The sequence below is a fragment of the Trichosurus vulpecula genome, chromosome 5, assembly GCF_011100635.1.
Source record: "Trichosurus vulpecula isolate mTriVul1 chromosome 5, mTriVul1.pri, whole genome shotgun sequence".
NCBI lineage: Eukaryota > Metazoa > Chordata > Mammalia > Diprotodontia > Phalangeridae > Trichosurus > Trichosurus vulpecula.
Window position 1 is genome coordinate 112828315 of NC_050577.1, and position 20336 is coordinate 112848650.

Consider the following 20336-nt stretch of genomic DNA (forward strand, 5'->3'; position numbering starts at 1 on the left):
AGTTTTTTCTAGGAAAGTCCCATATGTATAAACTCTTTTGAAGGCAGGGACTACTACCATGGGATAAATAGAACCTGATAATCACTCCTCCAAAATAAAGGCCATGGGTATCCTTTGTATAATTCAAGTATGCCCTACACACTTCTGAGAACTTTTGACTTTCTTCTCTGAATTCATGAAATCTAACAGGCTCCCCAGAGATCTCAAACTTAAATTCTTCTATTGTTTCAAACCTAAAGGACTTAAAGTTCCTTCCGTTAGTTCTCCAGAAACAGCAATTCATCTTTCAGTTCTATTCTTTGAATTTCTGGGACTATTAAATAGGAGAGTGAGGTCTTTACACACTTGATTGTTGATGACTCTAAAGAATCTTGTCATCATTCACTTCCCAGAAACAGGATTCTTGTAGTTTGCAGTAAAGGTTCCAGTTACAAATAGGCCAAGGCTGAGGGTACATGGCTTCCGACTACTTAGGAAGTATTTCTTACTTAGGATTTCTTTTATTGATTTGGGAAATGATAGAAATGAAGACTGTTCTTACAGCATGAAATTATTGCTCATAGATAAGGGATTTAAGTTCCTTAGAGTAAATATGGCAAGGGAGATTTTAGGAAGTAATGTAGTCAATGACAAGAAAAAATCTGACTAGCATGAATAGCAGTCATGAACGAACCTTCTCAAGAAATCCAACAAACAGTTAAGTGGAATTAAAGAAATACTTGTATGGAAGGCTACCAGAATTGCTAAATAAATTGAGGCTTATTTTACCTATGGATCATATTCCTGGTGTACCAGACAGAAGGATAAGAGTCCTTTTGGATAGATGTGTAGCAACGGTTTAAATCCTGTCCAGCTAAGGAACACCGATAATTTCCCACAATCACACCATCTGGATTCAGCATAGGTATCACTTTGAAGATAAAAGTGTCCCGGAGCAGCTGGGCATCGCTTGAATCTCCTAGGATGTAATCTAGGAAGCCTTTCATGATCCAAGAACTATTGGTTTCTCCTGGGTGTACCCTTGCTGTCAAAATCACCACCTTACGCTTTCTTGATTCAATATTCTTCAAAGGAGTAGTAATTGTTAAAACATATACCATGTTCCTAGCAAGTGTGTGGCATAGCACACGGATTTTACAATACTGTGACCGGATTGGGTCATTAGTGATACCTAAAAGGTAGTCTTGCAGGTTGGCATATGTATATGGATAGCAGTGAGCAAAGTAACACTTATCTTTGTCATATGGAAACTGGAAAGTCCACGTAAGAGAGAAAAGCTGACGCCCCTCTTGCCCTATATTATTCCTATAATACTTGATTTGGTCTCCTGTTCTCTGCCAGCCAATATTGTTCTTCTTGGCCTCTTTTTCAGAGTAGAAGAGTGGGCGCATGCCTCGATTGTACAGACTATCCGGTTTAGTGAAGTTGACAATGGTGAAACGATAGGGTATTCCTGCTTGAGTGTTGGTTACTTGAAAGTAATACCACTGGGTGTGTCTACTTGTGAAGAGGTCAGGGCGCACAGTCAACTGATATTCATGATCAGTACTAATATAAGGAAGGGGAAAAAAAAAAACCAAGTTATAAGCAGCATTTGGCATAGGCAAATAAGAGAGTTAACTTCTACCTCTAGATTTTTGAAGGGTGGGCTCAGTTGTATACACTATAAAGATGAGAGCTACAAAGGTCCTGTGGTCAAATTTGTAGGAACCATTTATTCTGTACAGCAGTGGTGTCAAACTTAAATAGAAACAGATCATCCCTGCAAGCATATATTGACTGAGAAAATCACAAATTAACATTATCTCTATTGTATTTTTATTTATTTATTTATTTATTTATTTATTGTGTTAAACAATTCCTAATCTAGTTTGGTAGACACTTGGGCCCGTAACTGCTGAGATCTTGACATATCTGCTGCACAGTTTTTAAGGATATCTTTACGTTCTCTTGTATTTGAATAGTGCTTAGATGGAAAATAGGTAAAAACTGGGGATTTAACCAAATATCTAATGTTTCATCTTAACCAAGTTTCCCAGGCAAGTTTAATGATTAAACTAAAAAAGTGCTGGCACTAAAGGAAGCATCACTCTGATTGTGCCTATCCCACGAATTGTTTTCTTTAGATTTCTGTCTAGCCTTCAATAGCTTATATTTGTGGAACCTTAAAAAAAAAGATCTTAGAATTTTTTAATAATTTGTGATTTCATGCCTTCTATCTAGTAATATTCCTCCTTGAGGAAAAGGACCACCTTTTAAAATTCATATAATTTTGTAGCTTCTAACTAGACAGTAAATATTTTGAGAAAAGATACGCTGGCCTGGCGCCTAGTTAATATTTTTAGATGAAGATAATTAAAACTGCTTTTAAAAAATCTAGTTCATATCTTTGGTTTATTATCAAAAGAAATTTCTGATATAAATTGATAAGCAAAATTATTAAAAAGCTTAGACCCACAGGGCTGTATGTGTGTCTGTGTATTATATATGTATATATTTATGAATAGGGGTTAACTGAAACACTAGCACATATACTTACAGGAAGATATTGCATTATAAGGGTAAAATAGAGCCATTTTGAGGAAACATTTTCTTTTAGTAATTCACAGGCAATATTATTTAGTTATATTAGTTTCCTCTTCATGCAGTAGCTTGGTATCCTGAGAGTACAAATTATTTAGTACATGGAATTTTTCAAATTTTTTCCTCAGTGATTAATAAACTCACCCCTGGTCATACCCTCCCTATCCCAGCAATTCTGACCCTGAATTTGGCATTATTCAAATCCCATTCCCCATCTCTACTCAGTTGCCTTATTCTCTTTCCCCTCAACCTACTTCCTGCCCCAGTGTTCTAAAGTTACTTACCCCTTCCATTGTGTTCCTTGGAGTGCCTGTTCCATAAGAAACAAACTTAAATCTTTCCCTTTCCCACTCCTGTCTATTGGTTCTCCCTGAGATCTAGCTCCCTTCTTATGACAAAGTCTCTCTCTCCACTCTTTCCAGCAATGTTTGCTCTTTTACTCATTCCCCCAAACTTGCAAGCTGAGGTGAGGGAGTTGGAATACTCCTTGCTTCCCACTGCCACTTCTCTCTACCACCATCACTCAGTAACTTCTCCAAATTTGAGGTTGACTCAATCCCTCCCTACCACCCAGCCCAAATCTGGTAGCTGTTGTCTATTAATTTTCAGGTCACTCTCCTCTCCTCATGAGTTCAGAGCCTGATCCACAGTCTTTTGCCCTCACGCTAAAGGACTTCAAAATACAAATTGATACTCCTTTCAAGCATCCTAACTTCACAGTTCAATTTACTCATTTCACATGACCTACTTTTTCACCCTAGCTCAGCCATATACACAAATTCTCATACCCTTTATCTTTCCATCACTTGAAATGCTCCACTTTCATATTCTAGAACTATGAAATTCCCTTATCTGATGACAACCTATTGTTTTTCTGCCTCTGTTTTGCATCCCAAACCTCATTCTCCACCTACACCATGACCTCCAACCTCTTGACACCTCAGTTCTCTACCAGGTCATCACCCCTGAACTAGCCACACTTTCCTTCTTTCCTCACCTTGACCACTTGGTGAGCCAAATCAATTTTTCTCAGTCCTCTTCTCTTGAGTCCTTTGCCCTCTAATACTGATGATCTTGCCCTTCCAATCCTTAGCGTGGGATCACCCCCACATTTCACTGCCTTCACACCTACAGGTGTGCTACTGAAGAAAGCTAGAGAACATCATGAAACTGTGCTGATGAGGTCTGCTATAAATTTACAATACATAATAAGCTGAACTAGGTCCTCACCAAGGCAATTCTCCTTAATTAAATCCTAACTCCACTCACCACAATAGCTCTTCCTTAAACTTCCATGCCTACCATGACCCTCTCAGGTGAGAAGTTTCATATTTTACTGAAAAAATTTTGATTTGCCCAAAGCTGTTCCTTCCCTCTTCTTCATCTCACATCACTCAGATGCCTTCTGCCACTATCTCTTCCTTCACCCCTTTCTCACATGAAGATGCGATCCTTCTCTTTGCCAAGGCAAATCCCTCTATGTGAAAAAGTGATCCCATTCAATCTGATCTCCAGAGGACTGTCCCCTCTATCACCCCTAATCTCTCACTAATCTTCATTCCTTCCTTTGTCTAATGGTTGCTTCCTAACTGCCTACAAATATACCATCTTCCCCATCATCAAAAAACCCTCCCTTGAACTCTCTATCCCTACTAGCTATTATCCTCTCTCCTCCCTTTTGTGGTTAAACTCCTTGAAGAAACTGTCTATAATAAGTGCCTCCAGTTTCTTTCTTCCTACTCTCTTCTTAAATCTATAATTTGGCTTCCAATCTCATCATTCAACCAAAACTACTGTCTCCAAAGTTACTAATGATTTAATTGCCAAATATCATGGCTATTTTTCAATCTTCATCCTTCTTGATCTTTTTGCAGCTGCTGACACTGTCAATCACCCTCTTTCTCCTGGGTACCCTCTTGTCTCTAGTTCTCTCTCTCCTGGTTCTCCTGCTACTTATCTGATCACTTCTCAGTCTCATCCAGATCATGCCTACTAACCATGGATGTCCCCGGGGGCTCTATCTTGGACCCTCTTCTCTTCTTTATCTATACTATTTCGCTTAGTGTCTATACCAGCTCTCACGGATTCATTATCTCTATGCTGATGCCTCATCTCTGTTGAATTCTAGTCTTGCGTCTCCAACTGTCTAGTGGACATTTCAAAATGAGTGCCCTGTAGGGATCTTAAACTCAAAATGTCCAAAATTGAACTCATATTTCTCCCCAAACCATTCTTCTTTCCTAACTTCCTTATTACTCTTGAGAACACCACTGTCCTCCCAGTCACCTTGCAACTTAAGTGTCATCTTCAATGCCTGATTCTTTCTCACTACTCTGCCCTCCCTTCCCCCAAGTCCAATTTCTTGCCAAGGCTTGCCAATTTTACCTTTATAACACCTTTCATATATGCTTCCTTCTGTCCTTTGACACTACCATCACCCTGGTACAGGCCTTGGATCTCCTCTTACCTGGATTATTTTAAGAGGTTACTAGTTGGTCTCTCTGCTACAAGTCTCTCCCCACTCTAGTCCACCTTCCACTCAGCTGTCAAAGAGATCTTCCTAAGGAGCAGGTCTGACTATGTCACCATCACCACCACCCCCTCAATAAACTCCAGGAACTCCCTATCACCTCCAGGATCAAACATAAAAAGTCCTCTGTTTGGTATTCAAAGCCCTTAATAACCTTCTCCTCTACAATCTCCCCCTCAAACTTTCTAGTTTTCTTATACTTTACACTTGTACTCTGGGAACCAGCGACACTGGCTTCCTTGCTGTTCCTTGAACAAGACATTCTACCTCTAGTCTCTGTCTAGTTTCACTGGCTGAAGCCCATACCTTGAATGTTCTTCCTGCTCATCACCAGCTCCTAGCTTCCTTATCTTCTTTCAAGGTCCAGCTAAAATCCTACTCTCTATAGGAAGCCATTCCTAGTCCCTCTTAATTATGCCTTGTCTCTGTTGATTGCTTCCAATTTATCCTAAATATAGCTTGTTTGTATATAGTTGTTTGTATAGTCTTCCCATTAGACTGAACTCCTTGAGAGCAGGGACTATCTTTTACCTTTCTCTGTATGTTCAGGGCATAGTCCAGTGCCTGGTACATAGTAGGTGCTTAATAAATGTTTACTGATAGACTGACTCAAAATGCTCTTTGGAAAATTTGATTTTTACATGTGCAGACTATTGCAATAGTTACTCAAGATCCTACTGTTCAAAAAGTGCCCACAGCTAGCTGTTGTCCTAGCTCCTCAAATCATAGGAATTTTAAAACCTACACTTTGACCACCTTTTGCAGATTACCACTCTCAAACCTGGCTTCAAATATCAAAGTGTTGTCATAGTCCTCCACAGGTAGAATTTCTGAATGCTTCTGAAGAGATCTGACACCCCCTATTCGAGAATACATGAAACAGCGTTCTTTGTAAGCTGGGAAGGGAAGCAGAACAAATGGATGTCAGGGTCTGTCTGCTATGGCACAAGTTACTATGAATATAGTTTGAGACTTGGGGTAAAATTCATGTGCTTCCATTGAAAAATCTATGTAATTTATATTTTTAAAAGTAGGATCAAAAGAATACCCAAGAGTAAACCACTGTAAGGATTTCAACATTTCATCTTCTGAAAATAGAATTTTCGCAGAATTTTCCATCACAGGATAGACAATGATTGTTTTCCCATTGCCATTAAATAGCTGTTTATTCTCTTTTATGTTTAAGCAAATGTGCATTCAGTCTAGGAGCTAACTAACACTTAAACTCAGAAACTAAATGTTAGAAACTAAATGATACCTTTAAAATGTACCCCCTAAGATGATCGCATCCATTCTTCATCCTTAAGACAATCCTGCCTAGAGTCCTTGAATTGGAAAGGATACTAGAGGTCAGCTAGTCCAACTTCCACCTGTTGCATGAATGACTTCTATAAGGTCCTCAAGTGCTTCCAGTGCTTAGTAACACAGCTACAGTAAACTCCTGAGGCAGTACATTCCATATTTAAACCACCCTGATTGTTATGTTCTTCCTTATATTGAGCCAAAAATCTGCTCTCCTATAACTTTTCCCTATTGGAACTAGTTTTTACCCTTTGGAACCATGAGTAAAACATGTATCTAACACGACAAATATTTTAAGTCCTTCAAATATTTGAAGACAGAATCACATCCCTCTTCCCTTGCTCAATTTTTATCTTCTACAAGTTAAATGTCTTCAATTCTTTCAGCTATTCCTCACATGATTTATTTTTCAGTCTGATCACTGTTATTCTCCTTTGGATACACTTTTATTCATCAATGTCCCCCTTCCTTCCTTCCTTCCTTCCTTCCTTCCTTCCTTCCTTCCTTCCTTCCTTCCTTCCTTCCTTCTCTCTCTTTCTCTCTCTTTCATCTTCTTTCTTTCCTTCTTTTCTTTCTTTCTTTCTTTCTTTCTTTCTTTCTTTCTTTCTTTCTTTCTTTCTTTCTTTCTTTCTTTCAAAACTCCAGATGTGATTGGCCCACTTCAGAATAAAGTAGTATCTCTCTAATTGTGGAAATTATACTTGTACTAATGAAACTCAAGATCAAATTAGCAATTTTGTCAGCTGTATCACACTGTTCACTTATCCTAAACTTACACTCAATTAGAGCCTTCTAAGTTTTTATTCTTGAGGACTGTGGCCTAGCCAAATCCTGTACCTATGCAGTTTAGTTTTAGAGCCTAAGTGCAGGAAATTTGAGATCTTGATTCCACAATCTAACATATTATCTATCCTTCCCAGTTTCATGCTATACTCAAATTGATAAGTATGTCACCAATGTCTTTTTTTTATCTAATTCACTGATACAAAAATTAAATGGAACAGGACAAGAACAGAATCCCATGGATATGCTAGTAGAGGTTTCTCTGTAGTAGCAGGTCTCAAAATGTGGTCCACGTGGTGTTTGGGGGGTCCCCAAGAGTGTTTCAGGGCATCCATGAGGTCAGAAACTATTTTCAAAACAATATGAGGATGATATTGGCCTAAAATACTCTTCATTTTTCTTCTTTTGTCTTTGGAGGGAGGAAGGCAAGGCAATTGGGGTTAAGTGACTTGCCCAAGGTCACACAGTTACTAAGTGTCAAATGTCTGAGGCCAGATTTGATCAGGTCCTTCTGACTCCAGGGCCAGTGCTCTACTCACTGCACCACCTAGCTGCCTCTCATTTTTCCAACTAGATACCTGTACGACACTGGATTGTCTTCAATTATTTAAATCAAAACAACATATTACATGTGTTGAATGCAGATGCAGGTATAAGAACACAGCTGTCTTCTATTAAGCCAGATATTAAAGAGATTTGGGAAAATATGTAAAACAGTGCCATTTGCCTTATTTGGCCTCACTAAAGCAAAGACCTGGGTTCCAGAGTTTCCAGGAAATTGGTAATCAGGAAACTTATATAAACAAAAGCTTTATTATTATGAGACACAGCAAGAAAATAAAAGCATATAAACATACAGTATATAGTAATAAAAACAGAGATAGGTTTGCCCATGGATGCAAGAAACTCATCCAGCATGAGAGGGAGGGAGAAAACAGGCTCAAAGTTGGGGGTTTGGGTGGCAAACTCATGTACCCTAATAATGGGGATGGTTGAGAACAGGTAATTGGTGCCAAACGTAGGAGAGGGCTTTCCTGATTAATCAGATCCAGATGTAATGGGAAAGTCCTCAGGGTCACTTATCAATATCAGGCTTAGGTGAGGCTCAAGTAGGGGGAACTTCTTTATCTGGACCACAAACTAAGCTAGCTTATCTAAAGCAGCAGAAGAATCACCCAGGACTCCTGAAGCAGGCCAATAGGTTCATCCGATCAAAAGCTGCAGGCATTATCTGTCTAACACAGAGGTAACATACAGAGTGAAAAAGTGCAAATGTGGCTGACTTAGCCTTTATGGCTTTTATGGGCATTAGGACCACTTAGCCTAAGTGACTCCATATTTGGAGTCTTATCATTATAATTATAATCTCAAACTATAACATCAAACAACATAAAGCTTACAATTATAACACCACTCTTTTCACTAACAAGAAAATAGAGCTGTTTTTTTATTAAAGTGTCATTTATGTTTACATGTAATAGGTTATTTTTAAATCAATTAATACATTTTTTCAAAATTTATATTTAAATTTCTAACATGGTTTAAATATTGATATACATATACATATATATACATATGTATATATATATGTGTATATATATATATATATATACACCACATAAACAAAAGCTCTTTGGGGTTCTCAGTAATTTATAATAGAGTGAGAGGGACCTGAGACCAAAAAGTTTGAGAACCATTGTTCTACAGGCTGATAGCAATCTACTTATCAAAACTCTTTGGGTGTGCTCATACCAAAGTTCAGCAGTACTGAAACTGATCACATTTATCCTTTTTTTTTGCATAAGATGAAACTGCGTAATTGCATGACATAGTGACGCAATGCTGAGAGTGATGGATTTGGAGTCAGAGGACTTCAGTGGGAGTCTGGCTCTGCTATTGACTGTGTGAGCTTGGAGAAGTCATTTACCCCCCACAAGCCGCAGTCTCCTCATGCATAAAATGAGTGGCTTACACGTGATGACTTTTAAGGTCTCCTCCACGCGTGAATTTATGATCGTGGGGCCCTAACTCCAAGTCCATCTCCCTTAATGCATTCCCCTGATTTATCATTCTAATAATCCTGTTATTGAAATTTGTGCTGAGTCAGTTCAAGTAAACCCGTCGTTTCCCTTCTTGCTTATCTTCCAGGTATGTGTCAACCAGTCTGCCAGGAGAAGCATCGACCAACCTGTTGAGAGAGGTGGCAGGTACTTTACCTAGGAAAAGTTGAGGGGACCCTGTGTAGGCAAAGGAAGGATGCTCTTGACTCAGTTTCCCATTGTGCTATTTCTTTTCTGAACAGGAAACTTCCCCACCTGGTTAATTCTAAACCTGGCTTTTGATACCCTGTGAATAAATGTGGAACTTTGCTACATGATTGGCTGTTGAATATGACTTGTACCTGGAATCAAATAGAGCTAAGGGAATTTTCCCCATTATGGCTTTTGTCAGATCAGTGTTGATATCATCATAACCATGTTCCTATCTTTTCCTTTCATAGCAACTTTCTATTATCACAGCAGGTGAAGAGTAGAAGTTTTGTCATTGTAATACAAAAATCTATGAATTAGCCTATTAATATTAAAACATCTGACTCACTATACTAGGACATAAGTATGAAAGATCTTACTATTTAATCTGAATTTGTGGTCAACCCCATATCCTGAGCATCTAAAGTAAATGGGTTCTTAGGCTTGCCATCCTCTTGCTAATAGTTATATTTCACTCTTTCAGGATGATATGAAGATAATATGTATATGCTCAAAGAAAGTGATAGAGTGAAGATCTAAAAGTGTTTTTAAAAAAAATAAAAATTTTACTGGGGTAGTAAACTTTGAGAAAGAAACAAGATTAAGTTGTTAGAAATCTAAGGATTAGGGTCTGTGTGTGTGTAAATGAACAACTTTTAAAATGTTTCAAAATGGGACATACTGATTTCGAGTATGTTTTAGAAGTTCTAAAAATTGAATTAAGAATTTTACATATAGAACTGCACTAATACTTGTAAAGATGTTTTAAGCCATCATTTCCCTATTTTGAAATCTATCTGATAATATTCAGGGACAGATTTAAAAAAATCTTAAATTCCTCTTTCAGCCTGTTGATGGCATTATCCGTATCAGACACAAGGTTTGGGTGTCCATATCAGATGCAAGGTAGAAGGTGCAAGTGCTATGTAAAAAACTGAAATTCTCTGAAGTTTCAGGTGAATTGTGAGTTCCTAATTTGGTGGTGTTCTTAATGCTCTTTTGTTATTAGGATTACTTCCATAAAGTCTAAAAGGGTTTTTACCACGTGAACCAATTACTGGAAGGCCAATCTGATTAGATTTTGTTATGGTTTACTAAATTATACTAAGTCTTATCACTAACTGGTTTTAGAAGCATAACCAAGAGGATCTCTACAAGTGACCTAAGACCTGAAGATGGGCCTGTCCTAATCCATATGTAGCTGTTTGAGAGATGCATGGTGTTTTAACAACCCAGCTAGCAGCTTCTATGGGGGTATAAGATTCACCCACAGCCAGCACCCAGAAAGCTGCCAACAGCACAGGTTCTTTCGATCTGCTTAATTAAGGAAAGCAAGGTGAAGGGGTTGACAAGCTTACTTTTAATTCAAATATCATTCAATTAGTTCAGGGGAAAAAACCAGCATCCTGAACTTCAAAACAAAATGCAAACAAATTACAAACATCAACAGACAGACTTTGTCTGATTCAAATCCCAACACATAGTTACCAGGGTTCAACAAAGCCTCAGCATCTGGGTTTACAAGCTGGAGGGCTCCTTAGCTACAGCTGCCCAGAGTCTGCTCATCAACACCATCTCCAGAGCCCCCCACAAATGTCTCTGTCCTCCCTTCTTATAGGGCTTCAGACATCATCAAACATCATCTGAATCACCAGAGCTCAGGCTCTGGCGATTGGTTCTTGAGTTGGCCCCTTCCCTTAGGACCCTGGGAGGTTCACATCCACATGGATTAGGTTAACACCTAATGAGGTTTGGGCCTGGGGCTTAGCACCTAGTAAAGCTCACTGAGATAAATTGAGTCACTCAAAGAAAACAAAGGCCATTCTGGTTACACATGGGAAATGTTTGCCAGACCCCTGAAGATCATGGACACTGCCAAAGGCCTTGACACCCCTAAATCTACTGTTATATTGGGTTTCCTCATTCTCCTATTTAACTTTGCTTGTTATGTCAGTTGCTTGTTATGTTAGTTGTGTGCATGTTATGGACCTGTTACCTATTCTGTAAACTGCTTATCATTTCTTCTTCGACTGATGGCATTGTTGGAAGTAAGGTCCTTGTACCGCACATTTGCTGGTTATGGTTTGCCTCTGGCATTCATGCAGAGGCCCTTTGTGCAGTCTCCATCAACCTTTCTTATCAAGAGTTGAACTCCTCTTGGAGTTGATAAAAGTGCGGGTGAAAGTGGGTACCGTACCATTTGCACACAGGATACCCATAGGGTGTCTATATTGAAATGCCAAAGTCTATGAACTACAGATGTTTGGGAGTACAGAGCTTTTCATTGGCTAAAGTATCTGTGGGTTTTGCCTAGTGTGTCCTCATAGGGACTGCTCATGTTTACAATGCCTCCCCTGATATTAAGAACTGATCCCTAAGCCAACTCCCACATTTAGAGGCAACAGAGATTGGGATGCTGCAGTTGAAGATGGAGGACGGAGATATAGGTCTAATTACAGTGCTGTGCCAAGAGTATGGTTGGCACCACAGAAGAGAATTAAGGAAAATTTGTGCTGAATCAGTTCAAGTGACCCCATTGTTTCCAACTCCTGTTTGTCTTCTAGGGTATGTGTCACCCAGTCTGTTGGAAGAGATGGTGTGTATTTTGGTCCTATTTCCTTGTCTTTTGTATTACCTGCTAGTCAGCCCATTGCCACACTCACTTTCATCCCACCCCCTTTATCTCTGATCTCATTTCACTATGATGTAGCAGTGGGGGAGGAGCTGAGATGCAGCGGCCCTTCCCCTTTTGAAAAAATATAGGATCAGGCTTGTCTTTCCCTTATTATGAAATTCCTCTATAAAAACAGTGTGAAGTTTGAATTTGCTTGCCTGGCTACATTCGATGAGCTTTTGCCTTTAGTGCTACAATAACTCCTTTTAATTCTCTACCTGAGTTTGTTTCATTATTGAGGGCGAAGGCCCAAATGAAGATTTCCTTTTAACTGTCAAGAAAAACTCACCTTCCTCAAAAACCTATTTTAATGTATAATAAGCTTCATCATCAGAAAGTTTTTACTCATGTCCAATTTAAATCCCTCTTACTGCAATTTAAGTTTTTTTCCTTGTTCTATTATCATAAAAAAGAAAAATGGCTTATCAACATCTTCCGAATAACATCTCTTCATACACCTAAAGAATTAAGTACTATTAAAAGTTTTATCCTTCAGTCTTTATCATCATTATCATTATATATAATTTCCCTGTGTATCTATTCCCAGTTCTTCAGATCTCTCAAGTTTGGAGAGCTTGAAAAATAAAAAACAACTCGAGGGACCCAGTCATTTTCCACGATTTTCTTCTCTAATATTTATCAGACTTTCTTTAAATAATGTATGGAAATTCCAAGTTAGTCATTTCAGTCGTGTCTGACTCTTTGGACGTGAACCCCATTTATGGTGGTCTTGGCAAAAACACTGGAATGGTTTGCTATTTCCTTCTCCAGTTCGTTTTACAGATGAGGAGCTGAGGCAAACAGAGTTAAGTGACTTGCCCAGGGTCACATAGCTGGGAAGAGACTGAGGCCAGATTTGAACTTATGAAGATTATTATTATTATTACTTATGAGTATTTCTGACTCCAGGCCTGGAACTCTATCAACTGTACTATCTACCTGTCCAAGTTAGCTATTAAACATATTTAAAATCAAGCTGGACATTGCCAAAGTGATTTCATCAGTAATTTATTACAAGCACTAGAAACTTTATTAGTGAGCAATGTACTTTAAATTTTATTTTTTTAAATAACCAATACTAAATGAAATTAGTATTTTCATATAAAGAGTAAAACAAAAAGCACAATAGGCAAAAGAAAATGTTACATGGAACTGTGAATCTCTATTATATAGAACTTGTTTTTAAGTATGTAATATAGTTCAGTGTTGTCAAACTCACATAGAAACATATCCTAGAGCAAATATTGACTTAGAAAACCACAAATTATCATTAGCTGTATTGTATTATTTTTATTACTTTGTTAAACATTTTCAAATTATATTTTAATCAGCTTCTTTCCCAGGTAGTTTTGCCTCTTGAGGACAGAAGACCAGGAATTTGACACCTCTGAGTAACTTTCAAAGTTGCCCTGATTGCCTGGTGCTTCCTTCTGGTGCCCCGTGAACTTCTGAACCTCTTTTATGAACTTTCAGAGTAATTTTTAAAAGAAGTAACGTAATTAAATTCAACCAGCACCTACTAAGTACCTACTAAGTGCAAAGCCTTGTGCTAGGTAGGAGCTTGGAATACAAAGACAAAACCTTTTAAAAATACTCCCTGCTCTCAAGAAGCTTACTCCCTACTATGGCCAAGCAACATTTCATTCTAACTAAATGACTCATTGAAAATTTAAATAGGAGAGCAATTTGGAACTATGCCCAAAGGGCTACAGAAACCTTTCATACCCTTTTATCAAGCAATACCACTACTAGGTCTGTATCTGAAAGAGATAACAAACAAAAAGAAAAGGACCTACATGTACAAAAATATTTATAGCAGCTCTTTTAGTGGTGGCAAACAACTGGAAATTAAGGGAATGTCCATCGATTGGGGATACAAGTTGTTGTATATGATTGTGATGTAATACTATTGTGCTTTCAGAAATGATGAGCAGGATGCTCTCAGAAAAATATGGAAAGACTTACATGAACTGATGCAAAGTCAAATGAGCAGAACCAGAAGGACATTGTACACAATAACGGCAATATTATATGATGATCCACTATGAATAACTTAGCTATTCTCAGCAACACAATGACCCAAGACAATTCTGTAGGACTTATGATGAAACATGCTGTCCATCTCCAGAGAAAAAACTGATAGAGCCTAAATGCAGATCTTTTTCTCTACTTTCTTCATTTTTCTTGGTTTTTTTGTCTGTATTTTCTTTCACAGAATGACTTACATGGAAATATGTTTTGCATGACTATACATGTATAACATGTCAAATTGTTTCCCTTCTCAATGGGGGGGGGGAAAGGGAGAGAATTTGGAACTCAAAATTTGAAAAATAAAGAATGTTAAAATTGTTTTTACATGTAATTGGGAAAAATAAAATATTAAATAAGATAAAGAATTAGTTAAATATCTTTTGCTTAAATTAACTAGGATTGGGAAACTTTAAAAATAAAGCCCTATGTAAATCACAAATTTGTTCAAGGCTAAAGACTATATGACCTCTGTATCTCAGCTCACTCACCTCACATATCCAATCTGCTGGCAAATCTTGTCATTTCTATCTTTACAATATGTCTCATACACATGCCCTTTTCTCTACTCACACAGCTATTACCCTAATTAAGGCCCTCACCACATATTGCTTATATACTACAAAGGTCTTCTGGTTGACTTCAAGTCCCCATTCAACCTCCACTCAGCTGCCAAAGTGATCTTCATAAAATGTAAGTCTAGTCATGCTATCATCCTTCTCGATAACAATGACTCCCTGTTACGCCCAGGATCACACATAAAATCCTCTCTTTAGCTTTTAAAACCTTTTATAATTTGACCCCAATTTACCTTTCTAGTCTTATACTCCACTCCCAGCTACATTGGCCTACTTGCTTACTTGCTGTTATTCTAATAGGACAACTCCATTTCCTGCCTCTCTGCATTTGCAACGGTTGTTTCTTATGCTTGGAATATTCTTCCTCCTCACCCCTATGCCAAGTTTCTGTAGTTTCGTTAAAGACTCAGCTCAAATCCCACCTTCCACAGGAGACCTTTCTTGGTCCTCACCCCCATCTATATTGCTAATGTTTTTCCTCTGAGATTACTTTCCATTTACACTGTATACATCTTCTGTATGCATAGTTATTTGTACAATATTCCCCTTGTTAGAATGTGAGCTCCTTGAGGGCAGGAGCAAAAAGGAGTTTTGATAGAGCACAAAGACTCATGAGAAATGGGCAAAAAATAAGAACTCTGGGGAACCTGGGGTTCCTGACTCTGTCTCTCCCTTCTAATTTTAGACATTAATGAAGGATGCTGGAAACAGCCCCATCTAGAAGAATCCCTTTTCCTGCTAAAGTTTATGGAACTAGAAGCCAGTCTTGTCAGCCTCTAGCCAGCTCTGTCCCTAGGTCTGGATAAACAAGACATAGGGACCTGATGGCAGTTTTGACTTAAATAGGTATTGGAACCACAAGGAGGCAGCAGATTCCAGCATATCAAAGTTTGCATGTCTTTCTCAGATATGGCTGTATGTAGCCAGAGTAGCACTTGGTGGTTAGAAATTAGTGCAGACATATGCGTTTGTAAGTATACTTGTATACTATTACACTAATTTTTCCCCAGTAAGCACCTGGGACTGCTTCGTTCTTGTCTATAAAACACAGTTTGGGAAAGATTTCCTCAGATATTACAATACACTAGCCACTATGAAGGGGAGGAACTCATTTGGGTAAGAATTCGACAATCTTTGACAAGTAATTTTTCCCAAGCATCCGTAAAGTCCTTTTATCGTCAGAAGGGATTAAACTATAAGGATGTTAGAGGAGACACTGACCCTGGACTGAATGCTAATCATAAAGAATAGGTACTTAGTGGAAATGGCAATTATTATCAGTTTTCAGAGGAAATATCTTATTCTTTAAGAAGTGAAATGAAGAGTCATTAACTGGCTTAATTATTCTTCACTATCCAGAAATCTATTGGTCATAGTTAATACACAAACTATGATGTCCCATTCTACTGTGTAAGAGTTTATTTGTATAATTCTGTACATTTTCCACTTGTATGTATTTTATTTTCTATTTGTAAGGTACATATAAATATAGTTTCTTAACTAGAAGCTAACATAAAAGTTTTGAGTCCACTTATATTCTTTTTGAATTGTAAATATTAAAGTTTGATTTGAGACGCTTCCGAAGTTTATAAGGTGTTTTGATTATAGATATGAGAGGGAAAGAGAGACACACTTTCACATACACAAAGAGACAGACTTAAAATGCTGGCCCTGCCATTAATTTATTGAGTGATTTTTGGATCTTTTAGTGTTTGCATCTGTGGTTCCAGATCCTCAATGTAATGACCCACATTATAGAATCTAAATACAGTTAAGTCCTGCTTATGATATCCTAATATAAGAGATAGGATTTTAAGAATGGAATAGTTTATACCTGTGATTCTTTTTGCACAACAGGGATTTTATTCTACAAAAGACTTTCCTACCACCATTTGAGAACTTCTCTTCCCTTGCTCTTTGTTCCAATGTATTAGTCTCTATTAGGTTCTATTGCTAGCTAGTGCCTCCATTATTCTCACCTTAGCTATCAGTTATTCTTCACTCACTTCTCTATTCAATTATTACTCTGAGTTTTCTGCACTTTGAATAAAATTAATTTGTACTATAGGTATAAAAGATTATTAGTAAACTACTTATTGGAAGGCATCTATTATAAGAGTATTGTAAACTGTTAAAGCTCTGGTAGTTAAACAATTTGGGATCTCCATATTTCCATGGTTAAGGAGCATGAGAGCCTATGATATAGGCTGTCAAGATTTCATGACTCTCAGTCAGAAAATCTGAGTTCAAAGGGAAGACATGATTGAAAAATGTCTTCATATATCATGTTTCCTTATATAATGAAGATAAATATCTTCAAATATATGAAAATGTGATTAGATATACCCTACTTGGCCTCAAATGTCAGAAGTATAACCAATGGGCATAACTAATGGTAAAGAGACTTCGGCTTAACACAAAGAAAAGTTTTCTGATAATTAGTACAGTTTAAAAAATTAAATAGATTACCTTAGATGGCTGTGAGTTCCCTTCACTGGCAAACTGTGACAAAAGGTTGAAAGACTACTTATTGGGAATGCTATAGACAGGATTCATGCTTTGCGTAGGGGTCAGGCTAGATGACCTCTAAGGTTTATTCCAACTCTAATTCTATGATTCTAGAAACACCACAGAAATTATTTATAAGTTACTGTATTAATTCTACTCAAAGCGTGGCAGCCCAAGAAAAACATCTGATGGTCATGAGAACCAATGAAAAACAGTTGAAAAAACAGGTAGAAAGAAAAGGGGCAATAGCAGGATGGACTACAGTGGTAGTAAATTAAACTTAATTGAGCAGATCTCTGCAAGTTTATGTAGGTTTATAGGAAAACAAAATTTGTTTTAGATAATTTCCAAGTATAATAATAGTGCTATTTTTTCAAGTGCTATAAAGTTATAACTTTATAAAGTGCTATAAAGTTATAACTCATCTTTCTAAGCCTCCTTTTCCTCATTTGTAAAATGAAAGCATTGGATTAGAACAGGGGTTGGGAACCTGTGGCCCTCTAGGTCCTTGGGTGCAGTCTTTCGAGTCCAAGTTTTACACAACAAATCCTTTTACTAAGGAGATTTGTTCCATGAAGTTCAGATTCAGTCAAAGGGCAGCACTTGAGGACCTAGAGGGCCACATGTGGCCTTGAAGCTGCAGGTTCCCCACCCATGGTCTTGAAAATCTCTAAAGCCAGGGCTAATGCTACAAGTTTATGACTCTATGAATGATTTTTGCATAAAGTAAGGCATAATTCTACTTTTGTAATTTGCGTTCTATAAATACCTGGATGAACACATAATTGAATCCCATACTGGGGGCAAGCCTAGTAACTAGTTTTTGTAACTGCAGGTATGAATAGCAAAATAAAAGACGAGATTAACTCAGCTATCCAAGTTACTGCACAATATACTTCTGAGTACATACCTACCATCATTACCAAGATAAACCACAGTGCCTTGAGTACAGTCTGGATAATGGGGTTCCCATTCATCACCTGTTGAGACATACAATGGCTCAGGATACGGAGGAGCACAATCTGCAAAAGAAGATATATTTCTAGAGTTTAACTAGATGATTAGAGATATGTTTAAGTTTGGATATTGGGTTTAAAAATAAACTGCAAAGTTAAAAGATGCTATGTGTATGTGGGGAAGATATCAAAGCTAAGTTCATGTGGAAAAAAACCTATGACTTTTACTAGACTGCAAGTTCTATGTGAGTCAGCTAAATGATATGATGGCCAAAGTATCGCATCTGACCTTAATTCAGTCCTTCAAGGATCTATGATTTCATCATTTGGGTCTTCTCTCACCCAATACAGATCAGAACTCCTTTACGTCTCAGTAAGGGGGAGGAGAGTGTGGTGGGATGACGTGACCTTAGGCTTATGCAAATATAGAGGCCAGAGTGAAGGAGGTAAGAGCACTGATAAATTCTGCTCTGATTAGACTAAATCTGAAATATGTATTCTGTTTGGGGAGCCACATTTTAGAAGAAACACTGACAAATTAAAGCAAAGCCAGGAGAAAAGAATCAGGATTCTGAGGAGTCTTGAAAAGGGGTCAGAGGGGAACGGGTTTAAGGAACTGGGAATATTTGACCTGGAGAAGAAAATAATTTTGGAGGAAGAGAATCTTCAAATATCTGCACTGTGGTCATATGGGAGAGAAATTAGACTTGTTCTACTTGGCTAACAGGGCTTAGATCACAAAGCTGGTACAGAAACAGGACATAGCTGTGATAGGGAACTTCAACTATTTTGATATCTGCTGGAGGTTCTTTCTGTTAAAAGCAGAGTAACTGATAAATTCTTGAAATAGTTGGCTGGAAATTTCATATATACTTCAGAAGGTAGAAGAAATGATAAGAAGTACAGCTACTTAGGCCTGACAAGAGAAGCAGTGGAAGGATCAATGGCTTTGAGTCAGAGGAAGATAGTGACCATGCTGTCTTAAGAGTAAGCGATAGATAAGAAAGGGAACACTAGCACATAATGATGTGTACTTTAGACTTCAAAGAAGTCAGAGAGAGGATAATTAGAATCCTATAGCTGTGAGTCAGCTCATAAGAAATGGAAGGATCTTAGGACAAAATTTTCATGGAACTTGAATTGTACCAGGGAAGACAGTATGCACACAATTATCAATATAAAATTTGTACAAAATAAATACAAAGTAATTTTATATTTCTTGCATCCATCTTCTCTCTATTCACACTTCAACCACCCTAACTCGGGCCTCTTCACTTCTCAACTGGACCAGTACTACAGCCTCCTAATTGGTCTCCTTGCACACAGTCTTTCCCTTTTTAATAAGGGGGCTTAATAACACCAATAAATCAATTATCAATAAAGACTTGTCTACTATATTCGAGGCACTGTGCTAAGCACTGCATATCAAACACTAGATATAAGACTATACTACAAAGCAGAAATCATCAAAACTATTTGATACTTTAAAAATAGAAAAGTCAACTAGTGGAACAGATTAGGTACACAATACAGAAGTTAACAAGTACCATAGCATAATGTTCAATAAACCCAAAGATCCCAGCTATGGGGCTAAGGACTCAATATTTGGAAGGCAGAAGTGGGGAGAAAGGGACAGTGAGAAACTGCTGCAAAAACTGGAAGAGTAGTCAGGGAGAAAGTAGGTTTAGACCAATGCCTCAGATTATTTAGCAAGACAAAGTCCAATAGATACGACTAAATATAAAAAAATCACATTGTAAACAAGTTAGAGGAGAAAGGAAAGAATCTTTCATAACTACGGAGAGAGAAGAGTTCATGATGGGAGAGGGAAGATCATAGAAGACAAAATGAACAACGTTGAATATATAAATTTTTAAAAGGTTTTGCCAAATAAAATCAAGGCAGTTGAAATTAAAAGGGAAAGAGTTATCTAGGAAAAAAATCTTTGCAGCAATTCCTCTGATAAAGGTCCACTTTATAAGATACACAAGACATTTATTCAAATACTGAGTTTTAAGCTCCAGTAACTTAAAACTGTACTAAGACTTTTGGGACATGTTATATATAAAAACAAGAGATATTCTGCAATAGCTAAACGGTCAAAGGACATGAACATGTAGTCCTCAAAGGAATAAATCCCAGCTA

The 20336-nt window shown here is 37.6% G+C and overlaps 1 protein-coding gene across 1 annotated transcript in view; it reads right to left on the reverse strand.

Annotated features, from left to right (window-relative positions):
• The window catches only part of AGBL3 (ATP/GTP binding protein like 3), a 159722-nt gene that overhangs the window by 130459 nt on the left and 8927 nt on the right, over window positions 1–20336 (reverse strand). Inside the window, 3 exon segments of the mRNA XM_036760621.1 lie at window positions 769–1548; window positions 5859–6009; window positions 18150–18257. Of these exon segments, the coding sequence (XP_036616516.1) occupies window positions 769–1548; window positions 5859–6009; window positions 18150–18257 (1039 nt within the window).